Source organism: Jaculus jaculus, chromosome 5 (genome assembly GCF_020740685.1).
Source record: "Jaculus jaculus isolate mJacJac1 chromosome 5, mJacJac1.mat.Y.cur, whole genome shotgun sequence".
NCBI lineage: Eukaryota > Metazoa > Chordata > Mammalia > Rodentia > Dipodidae > Jaculus > Jaculus jaculus.
The window spans coordinates 173,315,316-173,333,932 of NC_059106.1; the positions used below are offsets into that span (position 1 = coordinate 173,315,316).

Consider the following 18,617-nt stretch of genomic DNA (forward strand, 5'->3'; position numbering starts at 1 on the left):
CCTTTAATCCCAGAACTTGGGAGGCAGAGGCAGGAGGACCACCATGAGTTTGAGGCCACCCTGAGAATACAGAGTGAATTCCAGGTCAGCCTGTGCTAAAGTGAGAACCTACCACAAAATAAAATAAGATAAGATAAAATAAAATAAAATAAAATAAAATAAACAAGCTGAAGAGATGGTTTTGTGGTTAAGGCACTTATGTACAAAGCCACAGGACCAGGGGTTCAATTCCCTAGGACTCCCGAACGACAGATGCACAAGGTGGCACATGCATCTAGAGTTCATTCGACTGCAGTGGCTGGAGGCCCTGGTACACCCATTCTCTCTCTTTCTCAAATAAGTAAATAAAAAATAAAAGAATGAAAGCATGCAGGGCTGGATTGATGGCTTAGTGGTTAAAGGCATTTGCATGCAAAGCCAAAGAACCCAGGTTCAACTCCACACGACCCACGAAGCCAGATGCACAAACAAGGTGGCACATGCATCTGGAGTTCGTTTGCAGTGGTGTGCCCATTTTCTCCCCCGCCCTCTCTCTCTCTCTCTGCCTTTTTATCTGTCAAGTAAATAAAATAAATAAAAAAAAAAAACATGCAGAGTGTTGCAATTCTAATTTAAGCATAACTCTTTGACGGGTCTGCGTTATGCTTGACTTAGGAAGCCTGGTAAGCCCTGAGAAACTATGAAAAATGTGCTTTAAAATCCGAATAACATGTCTAAGCATACTCACCCCAAGTGCAACATGTCAGACATATTCAACCTAAAGGATTAGCTGAAGTTTCCTCTGATAGTGAGAGGGAGTAGGGTCTATCCTAAACACAAGCTTTTGAACTTTTAGCCACAGTTACAGCAAAACGTCACATCCTTCAGGATACCTGATGCTTCCAAAGCACAGTGAAGTGATTCCCCTTGCCTACCCAGTGGCTTCGGTAACCACGTGCGGGTGAATCTGAGATGTAAGCGGGTGACTCAACAGTGAATGGCAATTACCTGACAGCGTAAAGGAGTCCCTAAGTCGGAAGTTTCTCGCCACCTAAGGGACACATCGCTTGGACTTACACCCTATCATTAGACCAAGCTACGATTTCACTTTACCTCCTTACCCTGATGCGGACATCAGGTTGAAAAGAGGAGATGGAGAGGTGGAGCCGACAAGTCACAACCCCAAGAAGGCTCCAGAGGCTGAAAGCGAAGAGGGGCGCAGCAGAGTGCAGACTCGAACACTCGCAGAACACGTGCAGGAGCGGCGTCGGGAAGGGGGGGGGGTCCCGGAAGCAAGGACACCGGCTGGTGACGGCACACTGGCCCGAAGCAAAGCCATGGCGCCGGCTTCGGGGTGGGGAGGCCCGCTACGGTCCCACGAAGGGGGCCTCGGTGAACATGGCGGCCCGGCGACCGCGGAGCGCGAACCGCATGGAGCCCGCGGGACCGAGCCGCGCCCTCCGCGGGACAGGCCACGGGCTCACGGCAGCCCGGGCCCCGCGCCCGCCGCCCCGCGCTCGCCGTCCCCGCGCCCGCCGCCCCGCGCCCGCAACCCCGCGCCCCACCTTGGCCTGCAGCCGCGCCGGCGCCCAGGCCAGGCAAGTGCAGGTACCGCTGAGGTGCGCGGAAGGCACGTACTCCTGGTGCAGCCGGGTGGTGGCGGTCTCCCACACCCGCAGATGACCGTCGCTAGACGCGAGGGCGAAGTAGGCCTGTGTGTCCGGAGAGAAGGCGCACGGAAGCCCCGCCGGGGCCAGGGGGTCGCCGCCGCCACCTCCGCCCGCCGCCATGGCTGCTCTAGCTCCGCGGCAGCCACGTGTTCGCCCGTGCGCAGGCGCAGCGGCGCGGGGCGGGGCCGCGCACCGGAAGTGGGGCGGGAGGAGCGCTGGGAGCCAGGGCGGGCTCCGCCTCCCACGCCGCCGGCGCGGACGGTGGCTCAGCGGGGCCTTTCCAACTTGGAAGGACATAGGCGGGGAGGGAGTGATTGCAGAATGCAGAGAAAACCGCTTGCTTTTCTTTGCTTTTCTTTCCTTTTTTTAATTTGAGAGAGAAAGAAGCAGAGGGAATGGGCGCGCCAGGGCCTCCAGACGCTGCGCCCCCTTGTGCATGTGACTTAGTTAGGTACTGCGGAATCGAACCAGGGTCTTTTGGCTTTGCAGGCAAGTGCCTTAACCGCTAAGCCATCCCTACACACACACACATACCCATTTGCTTTTCCTAAATGTTAATTTATTTGCACAGACAGCTGATGGCTGTAAACAAATGCCCAGTCCTCCGGCTTTAACCGCTGAGCTATCTCCCAGTCTCAAAATCCTTGGCTTAAAAATGGGTTGGCTGAGCGCCACATGTTCTCCCTCATATATGGATCCTAGCTACGGATGATTGGGCTTCTGCGTGAGAATGAAAATACTTAGTAGCAAAGGCCAGTTAGTTAAAAAGGAGATATGAAGGGAAGAGAAAGGAAGGGAGGAGGGTACTTAATAGGTTGATATTGTATATATGTAAGTACAATGATTGAGATGGGGAGGTAATATGATGGAGAATGGAATTTCAAAGGGGAAAGTGTGGGGGGGAGGGAAGAAATTACCATGGGATATTTTTTATAATCATGGAAAATGTTAATAAAAATTTAAAAAAATAAAGGGCGAGACAGGAACTGGAAATGGGCAGAGGAAAAAAAAAATGGGTTGGCGGGCTGGAGAGATAGCTCAGTGGTTAAAGGGTTAAAGGGTTTGTTTGCAAACCCACGGCCCTGGTTCAGTTCCCCAGTGCCAACATAAACCTAGATGCAGAGACCCTAGTGAGCCCATGCTAGCTCCCACGTGAACTCTCTCCTTCCCTATACATAAATAAAATATTTAGGAAAAAAGAAAACAAATGTATAAAATGGCTGAACAAAATATTTTTAAAAATGTATTAGCCAGGCATGGTGGTGCACGCCCTTAATTCCAGCACTCGGAAGGCAGAGGTAGAAGGATCTGGTGAGTTGGAGGCCACCCACAGACTACATAGTAAATTCCAGGTCAGTCTGAACTACAGTGAAACCCTACCTCAAAAATAGGGGAGGGGGGCTAAGAGGATATAAATAAATCATATGGAATCCTCCGGTTTTGGACAATGGAACACTCAGGAGCCATAGATCGTTGCTAGAAAATTTTCAGTGCCAGGGATGGGATACCTTCCAGTGAGTTGTTGGCTAGGGAGATCCCTGATGCCCCCAAAACATTATAGGCCATTGCCAAGGCCCTTGGTTTCCCACCAGGAATCGATGATAAGACCCTACTGCTGAAGACTCCACATACTTGGGCTGCAAGGCCACTGAGAAATCCTGCTGGAACTGAGCTGAAAACCTCCCCCATGTAGACCAGCTGACAGAAAGCTGGAAGAAGCCATTCTGCGTGTAATTCAATGGGAGAAAGACATACCAACAGTGAAGATACTCAACAGTGGACACTGCAAGCCTTATAATTGGCCAGCCAGGCCAAATGAGCCAACAAGTGCAATAGTGGCACATCTGTCATGATGGAAACCAACTGCCCTCCAATTGGACTGGAGGCCTGCTCCAAGGGAGAGAATACATCCCTGATACTGAAAACTTAAAACAGGGGTAGTCATGAGCCCTAGGGATGTAACATCTGCTGATGTCTGGATAAGTGTATATACTATGCTTATCAAACTGCCCAGTAGGCACTTCTCTTAATATTCATACCCTTATATTAACGCTACTCTCACTTTGGGCAGAGAATCTTCTCTTTTCAGATGGCAGTGACCTTGGGACGACTCAGAAGGTATCATGGTGCTGGAAAGAAGTGACTAGAGTACCTAGTAACATATCGATCACACCTTCCAAGGCTCAGGGTCTAATGCGGAAAGAGGTGGCAGAAAGAATGTAAAAGCCAAAGGAAGGGTAGGACTCCTTACAATGTGCTCCCTCCAGACATAAAATGGCCTCAATATCCATGACCTCATAGTGCCTGACACTACCTACACAAGACCATCATAAGAGGAGGGAAAGATCATGACATCAAAATAAAGAGAGACTTATTGAGATGGGGAGGAGATATGATAAAGAATGAAATTTCAAAGGGGAAAGGTGGGGGAGGGAGGGTATTACCATGGGATATTTTTTATAATCATGGAAAATGTTTTAAAAATTTGAGAGAAAATTAAATTAAATTAAATTTAAAAAGAGGGGTCCTGGAGATATGGCTTAGCAGTTAAGCGCTTCCCTATGAAGCCTAAGGACCCTGGTTCAAGGCTTGATTCCCCAGGACCCATGTTAGCCAGATGCACAAGGGGGTCCATTCTCTCTCCCTCTTTCTCTCTCTGTCTGTTGCTTTCAAATAAACAAATAAAAATAGACAAAAAAATTAAAAACAAGAAAAAATATATATATATATATTAATAGCCTGGCGTGGTGGTGCACGCCTTTAATTTCAGCAATGGGGAGTCTGAGGTATAAGGATCACTAATGAGTTCCTGGCCACCCTGAGAGTAATAGTGAATTCCAGTTCAGCCTGGGCTAGAGCAAGACAAAAAACAAAAACAGGGCTGGAGAGATGGCTTAGTATTTAAGGTGTTTGCCTCTGAAGCCTAAGGACCTAGGTTCGATTCTCCAGGTCCCACTTAAGCCAGATGCACAAGGTGTCACATGCATCTGGAGTTGATTTGCATTGGCTAGCAGTCCTGGAATGCCCATTCTCTCCCTCATTCCCCTTTCCCTCTCTCCTTCCCTTCCTCCCCCCGCACCTCTGTGTGTGTGTGTGTCTGTGTGTGTGTCTGAAAATAAAAGAAAAGAACCAAACAGCAAATGAGGCTTCTTCCATGCACATACACATGAGCAAGCCTATACATGCTCACACACAAAAAAGAAAAAGCCAGCAGTAAGTTGTTTACCAGTGATCAGATTTCAGATAAATAGATTGTAAGAGTGGTGAAAGAGATGAGTAAGGAATGGCTAGCATCACTTGGTAGGAGGATTGAAGTGAATTTAAGGCCAGTCTGAGACGACACAGTGAATTCAAGGGCTACGGTAAGACCCTACCACAAAAAAAAAGAAAAGTATATAGCCAGAGTTAGTGGCACATGTCTTTAATCCCAGCACTTGGGAGGCAGAGGTAGGAGGATTGCTGAGAGTTTGAGGCAAACCTGAGACTACATAGTGAATTCCAGGTCAGCCTGAGCTAGAGCAAGACCCTACCTGGAAAAACCAAAAAAAAAAAAAAAAAAAGTATATATTTCTTCTTTCAATACTCCCTTAACCTTACTTCCTCCTCCAGGACTGTCCAAGTTGTTTTTCTTGCTTTTTTAATATTTTAATTTGAGAGAGAAGTAAAGAGGCAGATAGAAAGGGGGCATGCCAGGGCTTCTAGCAATTGCATATGAACCCCCATGTGCATCTTATGTGGGTATTGGAGAATTGAACCTGGGTCCTTAGGCTTCACATGGAAACACCTTAACTGCTAAGCCATCTCTCCAGTCCCTTTATTAATTTTGTTTATTTTATTTATTGAAGAGGCAGATATAGAGAGAATGGGTGCACCAAGGCCTCCAGCCACTGCAAATGAACTCCAGATGTTATGTGCCACTTTGTACATCTGGCTTTACCTGGGTACTAGGGAATCAAACTTGTTCCTTTGGCTTTGCAGGTAAGCATCTTAACCACTAAGTTAACCACTAAGCTATCTCTCCAGTCCCTACCCCTTTTTCTAGAAGGCAAAACTAAAAAAAGAAAGAAGAAAGAAAAAGAAAGACAACCTTTCTCTGCTTCTTTCTTCCAATAGAGCTTTCTTTATCACTATCCTTTTTTTTTTTTTTTTGAGAGCGACAGACACAGAGAGAAAGACAGATAGAGGGAGAGAGGGAGAATGGGCGCGCCAGGGCTTCCAGCCTCTGCAAACGAACTCCAGACGCATGCGCCCCTTGTGCATCTGGCTAACGTGGGACCTGGGGAACCGAGCCTCGAACCGGGGTCCTTAGGCTTCACAGGCAAGCACTTAACCGCTAAGCCATCTCTCCAGCCCTCCTTATCACTATTCTTAAACAACTGTGAGAAGCAGGAGGATCACCATGAGTTCAATCAAGGCCACCCTGAGACTCCATAGTGAATTCCAGGTCAGCCTGGGCTAGAGTGAGACCCCACATCAAAAAAAAAAAAAAAAAGAAAGAAAAGAAAAGAAAAAGATAAAGAAAAAAAGAAAGGAAGGAAGGAAGGGAGGGAGGGAGGAAGGGAGGAAGGAAGGAAGGGAGGAAGGGAGGGAGGAGGGAGCTGGAAGGTCACCAGTAACCTCTATACTACAGAATACAGGCGTCCATCATTATTTCCTTCTTGTCCTCCACAACCTTATAATCTCCCTCATGGCTCCACTTTCTCACATCACGGTGCCTCGGGGCCCTCCTCCCCTTTCCTCCATAAAGTTTAAACACCAGGCTGTAAATACCACACATGTGCTGATGACCACATGTGTATTCCTACAGCCTGAGCCTGCTGTTTATTTCCCTGAACTTAGTGCTTACATGTTCAATCTCCTATTCAACATCTCCACATGGATGTTGTTATAGGTTGAATCATGTCCACCACAAAAGGTACCACTGAATCCTACTACCATTATGTAAATGGAACCTTATGTGTGAATGGAATTTGGTTAAGGGTCTCAAGATGATATTATCCTGGATTTGACTTTAAACCTTGGTTTCATGCTAAGAAAGGGGGGAGGGGAATGTCTGGAGAGGTGGCACACACCTTTGATCCCAGCACTCAGGAGGCAAAGGTAGGAGGATCCTGTGAATTCAAGGCCAGCCTGAGGCTACAGAGTGAATTCCAGGTCAGCCTGGGCTAGAACAAGACCCCACCTTGGAAAACAACAAGGTGGACATATACGTGAAGGAGAGGCACACCGTGAGGAAGGTTCTATGAAGATCGGGTAAAAGCTAAAGAATGCTGACAAAAGATTGCAAGGCATAGTGGCACATGCCTTTAATCCCAGGTAGGGTCTTGCTCTAACCCAGGCTACCTGGAAGTCACTACGTAATCTCAGGCTGGCCTTGAACTCATAGCAAAACTCCTACGTCTGCCTCCCAAGTGCTGAATTAAAGGTGTGTGCCACCACAAACCAAAACAACAAAAAAAATACTCTAAGAAGAAAAAGTATTGTATCACTAAAATAAACCAGGTAGCTTTTCATGTGTGTATGTAATATGCACATATTACATATACATATGTGCCCATGCAGCGCTGAGCCAGCGGGAAGGAAGCATGTGGAGAGCCCACACTGCTCAGTAGCCCATTTGTACTTGAGGTGGCATCTGTTACTGACCCTGGAGCCATAAGCCACAACAGGTCTCTGGTCTGTGCTCCCCCAGAACTGGGGTTACAAACCTCAGTGGCCACAGCAGCTGCTCACGTGGTCCTGAGGATGGAGCGCCAGCCATTTCCCAGGCCTCCTCCAGCCCTCAGGCTTTGCTGTCAGTACTCTTAACTGCTGAGTCCTCTCCAGCCCATAAAACCAAAAGTTTGAACCCAGGGCCTTGCTAGGCAAGCACTGACCCAACCTTTTTTTTTTCTTCTTCTTATTTTGTTTGGGGTTGCTTGTTTGAGGCCCAGAACTAGAAGCAATCCTCTTGCCTCAGCCCCTGACTGCTAGGATAGCATGTGTTATCTAGTCAAGAAAGGTTTTCAACCAGGCATGGTAGCACACGCCTGTAATCCAGCACTTTGAAGGCTGACATAGGAGGATTGCCCTAAGTTTGAGGTCACCCTGAGAGTACAAGTGAATTCCATGTGAGAGCAAGACACTACCTCAAGAAAACACAAACAAGCAAAAAGGTTTTCAGGGCTAGAGAGATGGCTTAGTGGTTAAGGCACTTGCCTGCAAAGTCAAAGGACCTAGGTTCTATTCCCCAGGACCCATGTAAGCCAGATACACAAGGTGGCACATGCATCTGGAGTTCGTTTTCAGCAGCTGGGCAAATAAGATAAATGGGGGATGATTTCAAGAACCCTATGTGTGGATAATAAGCGCTCCTGAAAGAGAACAGAGGGGGAAAATGAAGGAGAAGAAATGATCAAAGAACTAGCCCAGCACTGAAAGATGAACTACTATACTGGAAAGATCTTCAAAATAAACAAACTTTTTTGTTGTTTTGTTTCTAGCCAAGGCTGACCTGGAATTCACTATGTAGTCTCAAGGTGGACTCGAACTCAGGGCAGTTCTACCTCTGCCTCCCAAGTGCTAGGATTAAAGGCATGTGCCACAATGCCTGGCTAATCTCACTTTAAAATTATCAAAGTGGACTGCAGAGATGGCTTAGCGGTTAAGTACTTGCCTGTAAAACCTAAGGACCCCAGTTCAAGGCTTGATTCCCCAGGACCCACGCTAGCCAGATGCACAAGGGGATGCATGTGTCTGGAGTTCATTTGCAGTGGCTGGAGGCCCTGATGCTCTCATCCCCCCCTCCTCCCTCCCTCCCTCCCTTTCTCCCTTCCTTCCTCCCTCCCTCCCTCTTTCTCTGCCTGTTACTCTCAAAATAAATGAATAAAAGTAAAACAAAAAAATTAAAATTATCAAAGCACGGGTTGCAGAGATGGCTTAGTGGTTAAGGGGTTTGCCTGTGAAGCCTAAGGACCCAGGTTTGATTCCTCAGTACCCACTTAAGCCATATGTACTAGGTGGCACATGCATCTGGAGTTCCTTTGCAATGGCTGTAGGCCCTGGTATACCCATTCTCTTCTCCTCTCTTTCTCTGCCTCTCCCCCTCAAATAACTAAGAATAAATTCTTTTAATCTTTATTTTTATTTATTAGAGAGAGAGAATGGGCAAAGCAGGGCCTCCAACCATTGCAAAGGAACTCCAGATGTATGTGCCAACTTGTGCATATGGGTCCTGGTGAGTCAAACCTGGGTCCTTTGGCTTTATAGGCAAATGCCTTAACCAATAATCCATCTCTTCAGCCCATATTTGAAAAGTATTTTAAAAATTATCAAAGCATTTCTTCCAAGAAGACACAAGATTTACAAGCATGTGGGAAAGATGCCAACATCTGAATTATCAGTGAAACACAAATCCAACTGAAAGCGTCAGCTCATATTTGTTTGGATATTTATTAGTATTGGGATATATACTCCCCCCATTTTTCATAAGATCTAGCAGTCCCATTTCTTTTTTAAATTGTTTTGTTTATTTTTATTTATTTATTTGAGAGCAGCAGACAGAAAGAAAGAGGCAGAGAGAGAGAGAGAGAGAGAGAGAATGGGTGGCCAGGGCCTCCAGCCACTGCAAATGAACTCCAGACACATGTACCCCCCTTGTGCATCTGGCTTATGTGGGTCCTGGGGAACCGAGCCTTGAACCAAGGTCCTTGGGCTTCACAGGCCAGTGCTTACCTACTAAGCTATCTCTCCCACCCTCGCAGTCACATTTTGGGGCATATATCCAAAAGAATTGAATTAAGGCTCTCAGTGGTTATCTGCACCCCTGTGTTCACTGCTGCATTAGTCACAATAGCCAAAATATGGAAAGTAGGAGGAGTGAATAAAGATAAGCTGTGTTCAGTCTTTACAAAGAAGGAAATTCTGCTATATGCCACACTATGGGTGAACCTGGGAGGCATTGTACTAACTGAAATATCTCAATCACAGAACATGATTATGGTGGTTTGACCCAAGTGTCCCTGATAGAATTATGTGTGCTGAATGCTGGTCCCAGCTGGTGGCAACTTGGGAATTGAAGCCTCTTGGAGGCGGTGTATTGTTGGGACCGGGCTTATGGGTGCTACAGCCAGCTTCTCCTTGCCAGTGCTTGGCACACTCCCCTGTTGCTGTTGTCCATCTGATGTTAGCCAGAGGGGCTGTCCACCCTCTGCTCATGCCATCATTTTCCCAGCCATCATGCAGCTTCCCCTCGAGTCTGTAAGTCTTTGTATCCACAAGCTGCTCTTGGTTGGGTGTTTTCTGTCAGCAATGTGAACCTGACTGCAACAATGATCGCCGTAAATTCAAGCTCACCCTGAGACCATTGTGAATTCAAGGTCAGCCTAGGCTAGAGTGAGACCCTACCTCAAAAAATAAAAAAAAGAAAATTAAAAAGGGTCCCATGTGGCTGGAGAAATGGCCTAGCATTTAAAGTGCTGGCCTGCAAAGCCAAAGGACCCTGGTTCAATTCCCCAGGACCCACGTAAGTCAGATGCACAAGGTGGCACAAGCATCTGGAGTTTGTTTTCAGTGGCCAGAGGCCCTGGTGTACCCATTCTCTCTTTCTCTTTCTCTCTCTCTCTCTGCCTCTTTCTTTCTCTCTCTCAAATTAATAAATAAAAATAAAATATTTTTTAAAAATAAGGGTCCCACAAGTGCTTAACACAGTGGAAGAAATTAAACTTAAACAGGACCAAATCACTGTGATCAATTCAGAATAAAGGGAAGAAGCCAGGCATGACAACACATGTCTTTAATCCCAGCACTTGGGAGGCAGAGATAGAAAGATCGCTGTGGCTGTGAGTTCGAGGCCACCCTGAGACCACATAGTGAATTCCAGGTCAGCCTGGGATACAGTGAAACCCTACCTCAAAAAAAAAAAAAAAAAAATGGATAAAGAGAAGAGTCTATTAAGGCCAGAGCAAGAGACTAGATGGCTGGAGAGATGGCTTAGCACCCGTGTTCCACACACAGTACCCACATAAAGCCACGTGCCCCCAGTGGCACATTCATCTGGAGTGTGTTTGCAGTGGCAGGAGGCTCTCTGTGCATCTGGCTTATGTGGGACCTGGAGAATCAAACCGGGGTCATTAGGTTTTGCAGGCAAGCATTTTAACTGCTGAGCCATCTCTCCGGCACAGATTTATAGTTTTCTGAAAGTAGGGCGAGGGAGATGGCTCAGCAGTTAAGGCGTTTGTCTGCAATGCCCAACAACCTGGGTTCAGTTCCCCGTTACCCAGGTAAAACCAGACGCACAAAGAGGCACATGCATCTAGAGTTCATGTGCAATGGCTAGAAGCCCTGGTGCACCCATTCCCTGTCTTTTTTTCTCATCTTGCTCTCCCTGCTTGCCAACGTGTAAATAAAAATATTTTAAAATGAAGGAACACTATAGTTTTCTGAAAGCAAATCTAAAATAACTCTAGGGCTGGAGGGACGGCTTAGCAGTTAACATGTTTGTCTGCTAAACCTAAGGACCCAGGTTCGATTCCTCAGGACCCACGTAAGCCAGGTGCACAAGAGGGTGCAAGCGCATCTGGAATTTGTTTGCAGTAGCTGGAGGCCCTGGCATGCCCATTCTCTCTTTCTCTATCTGCTCTCTCTCTGCATGCGCGCAATAAATAAAATTAAAAAAAAATAAAATAACTCTATAGAAAGCCGGGCATGGTGGCACACACCTTTAATCCCAGCACTCGGGAGGCAGAGGTAGGAGGATCACTGTGAGTGATCACTGAGACTACATAGTGAATTCCAGGTCAACCTGGACCAGAGTGAGACCCTACCTCGAAAAACCAAAAATAAATAAATAAAATAACTCTATAGAACCCATATTTAAGTCCAACAGCTACTGGTGGAGAAAGTGAGAAGCAAGAGAAAGGCATTGGTATTTTTTAAAGATATTTTATTTATTTATGTATTTGAGAGAAAGAGAAAAAGGCAGATAGAGAGAAAGAGAGAATGAGCATGCCACGGCCTCCAGTCACTGCAAACAAACTCCAGATGCATGTACCACCTTGTGCATCTGGCTTACATGGGTCCTGGGGAATTGAACCTGGGTCCTTAGGCTAAGGCAAACACCTTAATTGCTAAGCCATTTCCCCAGCCTGGCATTGGTACTTTCAGATTTTGATATAACATTGTGGTAGTCTGAATGTATATCTCCCATAGACTCAGGTGTTTTATTATAGTCATAACTAAGATCTCTAGCCTCTTGGCTGGAGGAGGAGTCACTGGAGGCAGATCCCGGGGTCCAGCTCTAAGGTGTGTTGGAGGCGGATCTGAATTCCAGCCAAAAAGGTATGCACAGAGGTGTGAGCTCTGCCTGGGCCTGTGCTGTTTGCTGCCAGTTTTGTCCTTGTTGCTCTTGGTGTTGGCTGGCTGGTGACGGTCTCTCTCTGCTTAGAGGTACGGAAGCAGCTTTTTCCGCCACTGATGGAGCTCCCCCTGGATCTCTAAGCTTGAAATGAAACTCCTCCCCTAAACTGTGCCTGGTTTGGTTGTTCACACCAGCAATCTGAAACTGGCTACAACAATCATATTTCCCAGTTGGCATCACCTGCTGGTGCCTCTGAATTTGTTTCCAGGTCCTGAGAGGCCAGTGCTGAGACGAGAGTCCACAGAACCAGGGCACTCAAAGCTGTGCCCGCTAAGAGCGCCGGGCAGCAGCGCGCAGAGCTTTAATTAGGACAGCTCTGCGTACAAGGTTCCTGCAGTTTATGCAAACAATGGCTTAAACAAAGCAGAGCACACAGCAACTTCCCCATCTCAGAAGCAGGAGACATTCTGGCTAGCTTGAGATTAGAGTCGAATACTAAAACCTAACAGCTGGAGAGCAGACACCCCAAATGCTGATGTTCCCAGTATTCCAGGATCAGACACAGGTGTCCTTTTCCTCAAAACATTGTGTTAGCAAACCACAACATGTTCTGCAAACAGGATGCTTTTATTTAGACAAGATAAAAACCCCTAAAAGTGACTACCCAAACAATGTGAGCTTTAACATTAGTTTTAATATAAAACTAAATGCTGAGGGCCGGGGATATAGCTCCGTTGGTAGAGAGCCTGCTTGGCACTCTCAAGGCAATGGGTTTGATCCCAGCACCATGTACACCAGGCATGATGGTGCAACCCTATTGCCCTAGCACTCTGGAAGTGGAGACAGAAGGATCAGCAGCTCAGCTACTTAGCAAATTTGAGGCCAGCAACCTGGGACACATGAGACCCTGTCTCCAAACAAACAAAATCCAGATAAAAAGCCAGGTATGGTGGCACATGCCTTTAATCCCAGGCCTTGGAAGAAGAGGTGGGAAGATTACTGTGAGTTTGAAGCCACCCTGAGACTACATAGTGAATTCCAGATCAGCCTGGACTAGAGTAAGACCCTACCTCAAACCCTCTGCCCCCCCAATCTAGATAAATGTATAGAATGAAATATATGACACTATTAAACATAATTGTACCACGTTCGGTCAGTGTATTATTCAGTGTGAGGTCCAGATGTTTGGACTACTAGTTTTATCATTTCCTATTCATTTATTCAACAAATGTTTATTGGGGACACAAGTACTATGTTGGGCAGCACATAGTCGCCTCCTCAGTGTCTGTGTCTAGTCTGGGAAAAGGGGAATACTCAGCAGTGTGTGTACAATAAAAGCAACAGGGCCAATAGTCCCCTAGGAGCACAAAGGAGGGCACTTCCACCTGACCCCAGGCTCAGCACCCCTCTAGTAAACCAAATCCGAGTCTGTCTTCAATCTATTTCTTATATCTTCTAGGTCTTTTGGAGGCAGTAAATGCCACCATTCTGGTGACAATGTCAGGTTGATATTGAAGAACAAGAAGGTTATGCGAAAGAGGGGCGAAACGTAAACAGAGGCGGAGGAAACAGTGATGCGATAAGAACTAGTGGTCTGGTTTGACTGAAGATTTGGAAATGAGCTGGGCGTGGTGGCGCACGCCTCTAATCCCTGCACTTGGGGAGGCTGAGGTAGGAGGTTCACTGTGAGTTGGAAGCCAGCCTAGGCTGTAGAGTGAGTTCCAGATCAGCCTATACTAAAATGAGACTGCCTCAAAAAAAAAAAAAAATAAATAAAAATAAAAAAGTGTGTGGGAGGCGTCAGTTGAAAGTGAGGAGGTTAAGATCATGGGTGGGCCACAGTTTGCTCCCTAGCAAGGCTTCTCCTCTAAGCAGTCACGGCAAGGGCCGCCCCCACACATCCCGAGGGAGACACAGTAGGCCGCACAGCTGTGGCTGCCGGGAAGCGTCACCAGGGGATGCTCATAACAAGGAAATATTGGCAAATAAATGATGAAGAAGGGCAGGAAATCCCCAAGACGTTAAATCAGGGCAACTGGAGTGCTGTTCGGATTTTATTTGCATGACTGACAAGCTCTGGGAAAGGAGAAATCCCAAGGTGCTGTTCGCTCCCACAGGGCAAAAGAAAACTCAAGAGTTCTATGAACTGGCCAAGTCGCTGCCTCTTCCTGCAGCTATCACCAGCCAAATCGACAAGCTATTTGAGAATGAGGGACTTTGCTAACCAACGGGACCCTCCGTGGAATTTTCGCATAGAAGGCTCTCCACGAAACACCTCAGTGAAAGGTGCCCATCGGAGGACAAGCCCCGAGAACTCACCACTGAAGTATGTGAGCACATTTGGGAAGTCATATTTTCCAGTCCTTGGATGGCTTTGTATTTCCACTAAATCAAGAAGGAAAATTTGGGGGGCTGGAGATATGGCTTAGCAGCTAAGGCGTTTGCCTGCAAAGTCTAAAGACTCAGGTTCAATACCCCAGGACCCATGTAAGCCAGATGCACAAGGTGGCGCATGTGTCTGGAGTTCATTTGCAATGGCTGAAGGTCCGGGAACATCCATTCTCTCCCTCTCTCCCTCCCTCCCTCCCTCTCTCTCAAAGAAATAAAATTTAAAAAAAGAAGGAAAATTTTTGTACATTTCCAAAACGGTCTCCATCTGCCTGTCTAGGTAAGTGCAGCTGACAGGCAGCAGCGTCTTTGACTGTGTCCACCCTGGGGACCATGTGGAGATGGCAGAGCAGCTAGGCAAGAAGCTCCAGCCTGGGCACAGCAGAGGATGCAGCCAGCTCAGCATCTTCTTCCTCTCAGTCACAGACCCCTGAGTCGGTGGAGTCGAGCAGCCTGCTAACCACTGACAACACCCTTGAGCGTGCCTTTTTCTTTTGTTTTTTATTTATTAGTGAGAGAAACAGAGAAGGGGAGAGAGAGAGGGAGAGAGAAAATAGGCTAGGCATGGCAGGGCCTCTAGTCACTGCAAATGAATCCCAGGTGCATGTGCTACCCTGTGCATCTGACTTACATAAGAACTGGGGAACTGAACCTGGGTCTTTTTTTAATTAAAAATTTTAAAATATTTTATTTATTTGAGAGAGAGAGAGAGAATGGCACACCAGGGCCTCCAGCCACTGCAAAACTCCAGACACATGCGCCCCCTTGTGCATCTAGCTTACGTGGATCCTGAAAAGTTGAACCAGGATCCTTTGGCTTTGCAGGCAAATGCCTTAACCACTAAGCCATCTCTCCAGCCCTGAACCTGAATCTTTAGGCTTTGAAGGCAAGCACCCGAACCACTAAGCCATCTCTCCAGTCTCTCCTTTTTCATCCAGATGAAATCAACTCTGATCAAATGAGGTGTGCACATCTAGTCATCCAGATATAAGGTGATTCACAAAACAGGCCGCCATGCCTGTGAGTGTCGTTGTCCCACGGGAGGACTATCCCCAGCCAAATCATGGGTCCTGCGGTTGTGTCTCAAGCCTTGCCTCCATCGACGATCAATGAAATCAGAATGGACTGCCATATGTTTGTCACTTGAGTAAATATGGACCTCAATATAATTTATTGTTATTAGTGGTTACATGGATCTGACTCCTGTACCCATTGTAGGGAAAAGATGTTACTACTTCATCCAAAGACATGGAGGGCATTGCACACAGTCCCCTGGACCTGCTGAATAAGGGTCAGCGTGTGACCAAGTACTCCTGATAGACATCAACGCCAAGAATACAAATGAAAAATCATGTGGGTGAATTATCTTCTTAGTAACCCTGAGTACAAGGACACCCCAATGGACATCACACAGCTCCCCTATCTTCCAGAGAAAACTTGTGAATCCTTTGAGACATTGACTCTGAATCAGACTCTAATGACACCTCTGAGGACAATGAGAACTCCAAGGAGGACGAGAAGGTGAACCAGGTGGAGAACAGTGTGTGGGGGGAGGGTGGGAGAGGGTCTGGGGCTGCAGAGATGGCTCAGCAGTTAGGTGCTTGCTTGCAAAGCACGATGGCCCAGGGTTTGATTTTCAAGTACCCCTGGAGACCAGATGTACAAAGTGGCGCCTGTGTCTGGAGTTTACTTGCAGCAGCAGTGGCACATCTCTCTCCCTCTTTGCAAATAAATTAAGAGAAAATATTTTTAAAAAGGTTTGAGGCAGGCATGGTGGAGCATACCTTATAACCCCAGCACTCGGGAGGCAGAGGCTGGAGGATCGCTGTGAGTTCAAGGCCACCTGAGATTGACTAACTACATAGTGAATTCCAGGCCGGCCTGGGCCACAGCGAGACTCTACCTAAAAGAGTGAAAGAGAGAGAGAGAGAGAGAGAGAGGGAGAGAGGGAAGGAAGGAGAGAGAGAGAGAGAGAACATTCAGGAATAGAGAGACATGCATAGTAAATATTTTGAGAACTTAAAATCTCTAAAAGATTATAAGTAATTAAGGAATAACTGTATTTTCAAAATGTATTAGTGTATTTCAATAGTGGTGCATGCCTTTAATCCCAGCATTTGGGAAGCTGAGGTAGGGGCACTGCTGTGAGTTTAAGACTAGCCTGGACTAGAGCAAGACACTGAAAAATAATGAAAATAATGTATTTCATTAGATTATTTGAGACAAAATATAATATTTTATGAACTATTCAAATAATAGAAAGGGCTTCTAGCTTATGTCAAAAGCCAAATACATGCCAGGCTTGGGGGCACAGGCTTGTAATTCTAGCTACTTGGAAGTCTGAGACAGGAGGACCAAGAGTCTAAAGTCTGGGTGGCACCTCAGTGGTTAAAGGTGTTTGTTTGCAAAGCCTGCTGGCCTAGGTTCAATTCCCCAGGGCCCACATAGGGCCAGGTGTACAAAGTGGTGGCAAGAGGCCCTGGTATGCCCCACCCCATCTTTCTGTCTCCCCGTCCATCTCTCTCTCCTCTTAAATAAATATATATTTTTAAACAGAGTTCAAAGCCTGCCTGGGCTGCAGAGTAATTTCAAAGCTAGCCTGGGTAATTCAGCATGACACTGCACAAAATAAGAAGTACAGGCTGGAGAGATGGTGGTGCAAGTGTCTAGAGTCCGATTGAGTGGCTGGGGCCCTGGCATACCAATTCTCTCTCTCTCTCAAAAAAAATCTTATTATGTAACTGCCAAATATAGCTCTGGGTTGTAAACATGAATTCTAAGCCCTATGATCACTTATTTTATTTCTTTTTTTTTTATATATATAAACAGTTTATTTACTCTAAACAGCAACACAGACAAAACGCCATAGAAACACAAAGGAAGTGGTGCAGAATGGAGCCGCTGGCTGACTCTGGATCTGAGGCTCATAAGCAACAGCCGAGGTGGAGGAGGACGAGGGCGGGGAGGAAGGACTGTGGTTCTGTCGCAGCCAGCTGGAGGCCAGAGCGCTCTCAACAGTGTGAAGCATGCCTGCATCTGAGCGAAGGAACTCGCTCCTAGGGGCTTACCCAAGTACAAAAGTTTATCATTTTACAGCAGTCGAAATACTGACATCAATATTAAAATAAAAGCAAGTTTTACGTAACAATCAAAAATACAAAAGACCGAAGGAAGAGACCCTGTATGAAAAACTGGGGAATTCAGCGAATCGAGAACTGTATGCCAGTGGCGGAAATGGAAAATGGCGCCTGCCCAACCCTCCCGGCAACTAGTAATTTATATCTGCGAAAGGTTGTAAACAAGTTCTTGCCAAGCCAATCCCTTCCTTGTCATGGAGCCTCAGGGCTGCTGCTTATGAGGGGGCAAACTTCTTCGCTTGTGCTCGAACCCTTTTTTCATATTCCACTCTGTTTTGGCAGTAAATTGTGTAGGCCTCTGCTTGAGCTGGGTCTTGGATATTTGGTTCATTTAGAAGTTCCTGTATTCCTAATAAGATCTGCTTGATTGTGATGGCTGGCCTCCAGTCCTTGTCTTCCTCCAGGATGGACAGGCACACTGTGCCGGAAGGGTACACGTTTGGGTGAAATAGTGGTGGCTCAAATTTACATTTCGGTGGTGAGGACGGATAGTCATCTTTGAAAAGCATTCGCAGCTTGAACAAACCTCCTTCCCATGGAGTCCCCTTCTTTCCTGGGATGGCACACTCCCAGTTCATCAGGTTCATGGTGCCGTCAGGATTCTTTGTTGGGACAGCCACAAATCCAAAGGGGTGGTCTTTCCTCCACGCTTTCCTCTCCTGGGCGAGTCTGCTGAGGGCAATCCCCGACATATTCCAAGTCCCTGGGTGACCGCGGCCCGGACGGTTGCGGCGGCAGAGCCACTTATTTTATTTCTTAAATGTTATTAAATAACCCTTGACAGTCCAGAAGGGGCAGAAGTTGGAAAAACAAGGTATATTATTATTATCTTTCCTGCTGGCCCTGGGGCCACCTTGCACGCTAGGCCAGTGTGCCAGTGCTCTACTACTGAGCTACGCAGCCAGCTCTTTTATTTTTATTTTTATTTTTATTTTTGGCCTTTTGAGATAGGGTTTTGCTACAGCCCAGACTGACCTCCTGGAAGTCAGTATGTAGTCTTAGGGTGGCCTTGAACTGACAGCTCTGCCTCCTCAGTGCTGGGATTAAAGGCTGCACCAGTATACCCTGCCTCCTTACTTCTTATTAAAAAAAAAAACAACAACCAGG

At 46.7% G+C, this 18,617-nt stretch overlaps 2 protein-coding genes and 1 pseudogene across 2 annotated transcripts in view; 1 reads left to right on the forward strand and 2 right to left on the reverse strand.

The window, feature by feature from the left end:
- Wdr43 (WD repeat domain 43) overlaps window positions 1–1,770 on the reverse strand; it is a 56,290-nt gene extending 54,520 nt beyond the window's left edge. The window contains exon 1 of the mRNA XM_045150856.1: window positions 1,545–1,770. Coding sequence (XP_045006791.1) covers window positions 1,545–1,769 — 225 coding nt within the window. The 5' untranslated portion in view covers window position 1,770. The remainder of the gene's footprint in view (window positions 1–1,544) is intronic.
- LOC101594719 lies at window positions 1,768–17,396 on the forward strand (annotated as a pseudogene).
- LOC123460795 (SUMO-conjugating enzyme UBC9) lies at window positions 17,192–18,209 on the reverse strand. The gene has a single exon (XM_045150207.1). It carries the CDS (start codon window positions 18,200–18,202, stop codon window positions 17,726–17,728), a length of 477 nt encoding a protein of 158 aa, XP_045006142.1. The 5' UTR covers window positions 18,203–18,209; the 3' UTR covers window positions 17,192–17,725.
- Window positions 18,210–18,617: the final 408 nt, after the last annotated feature.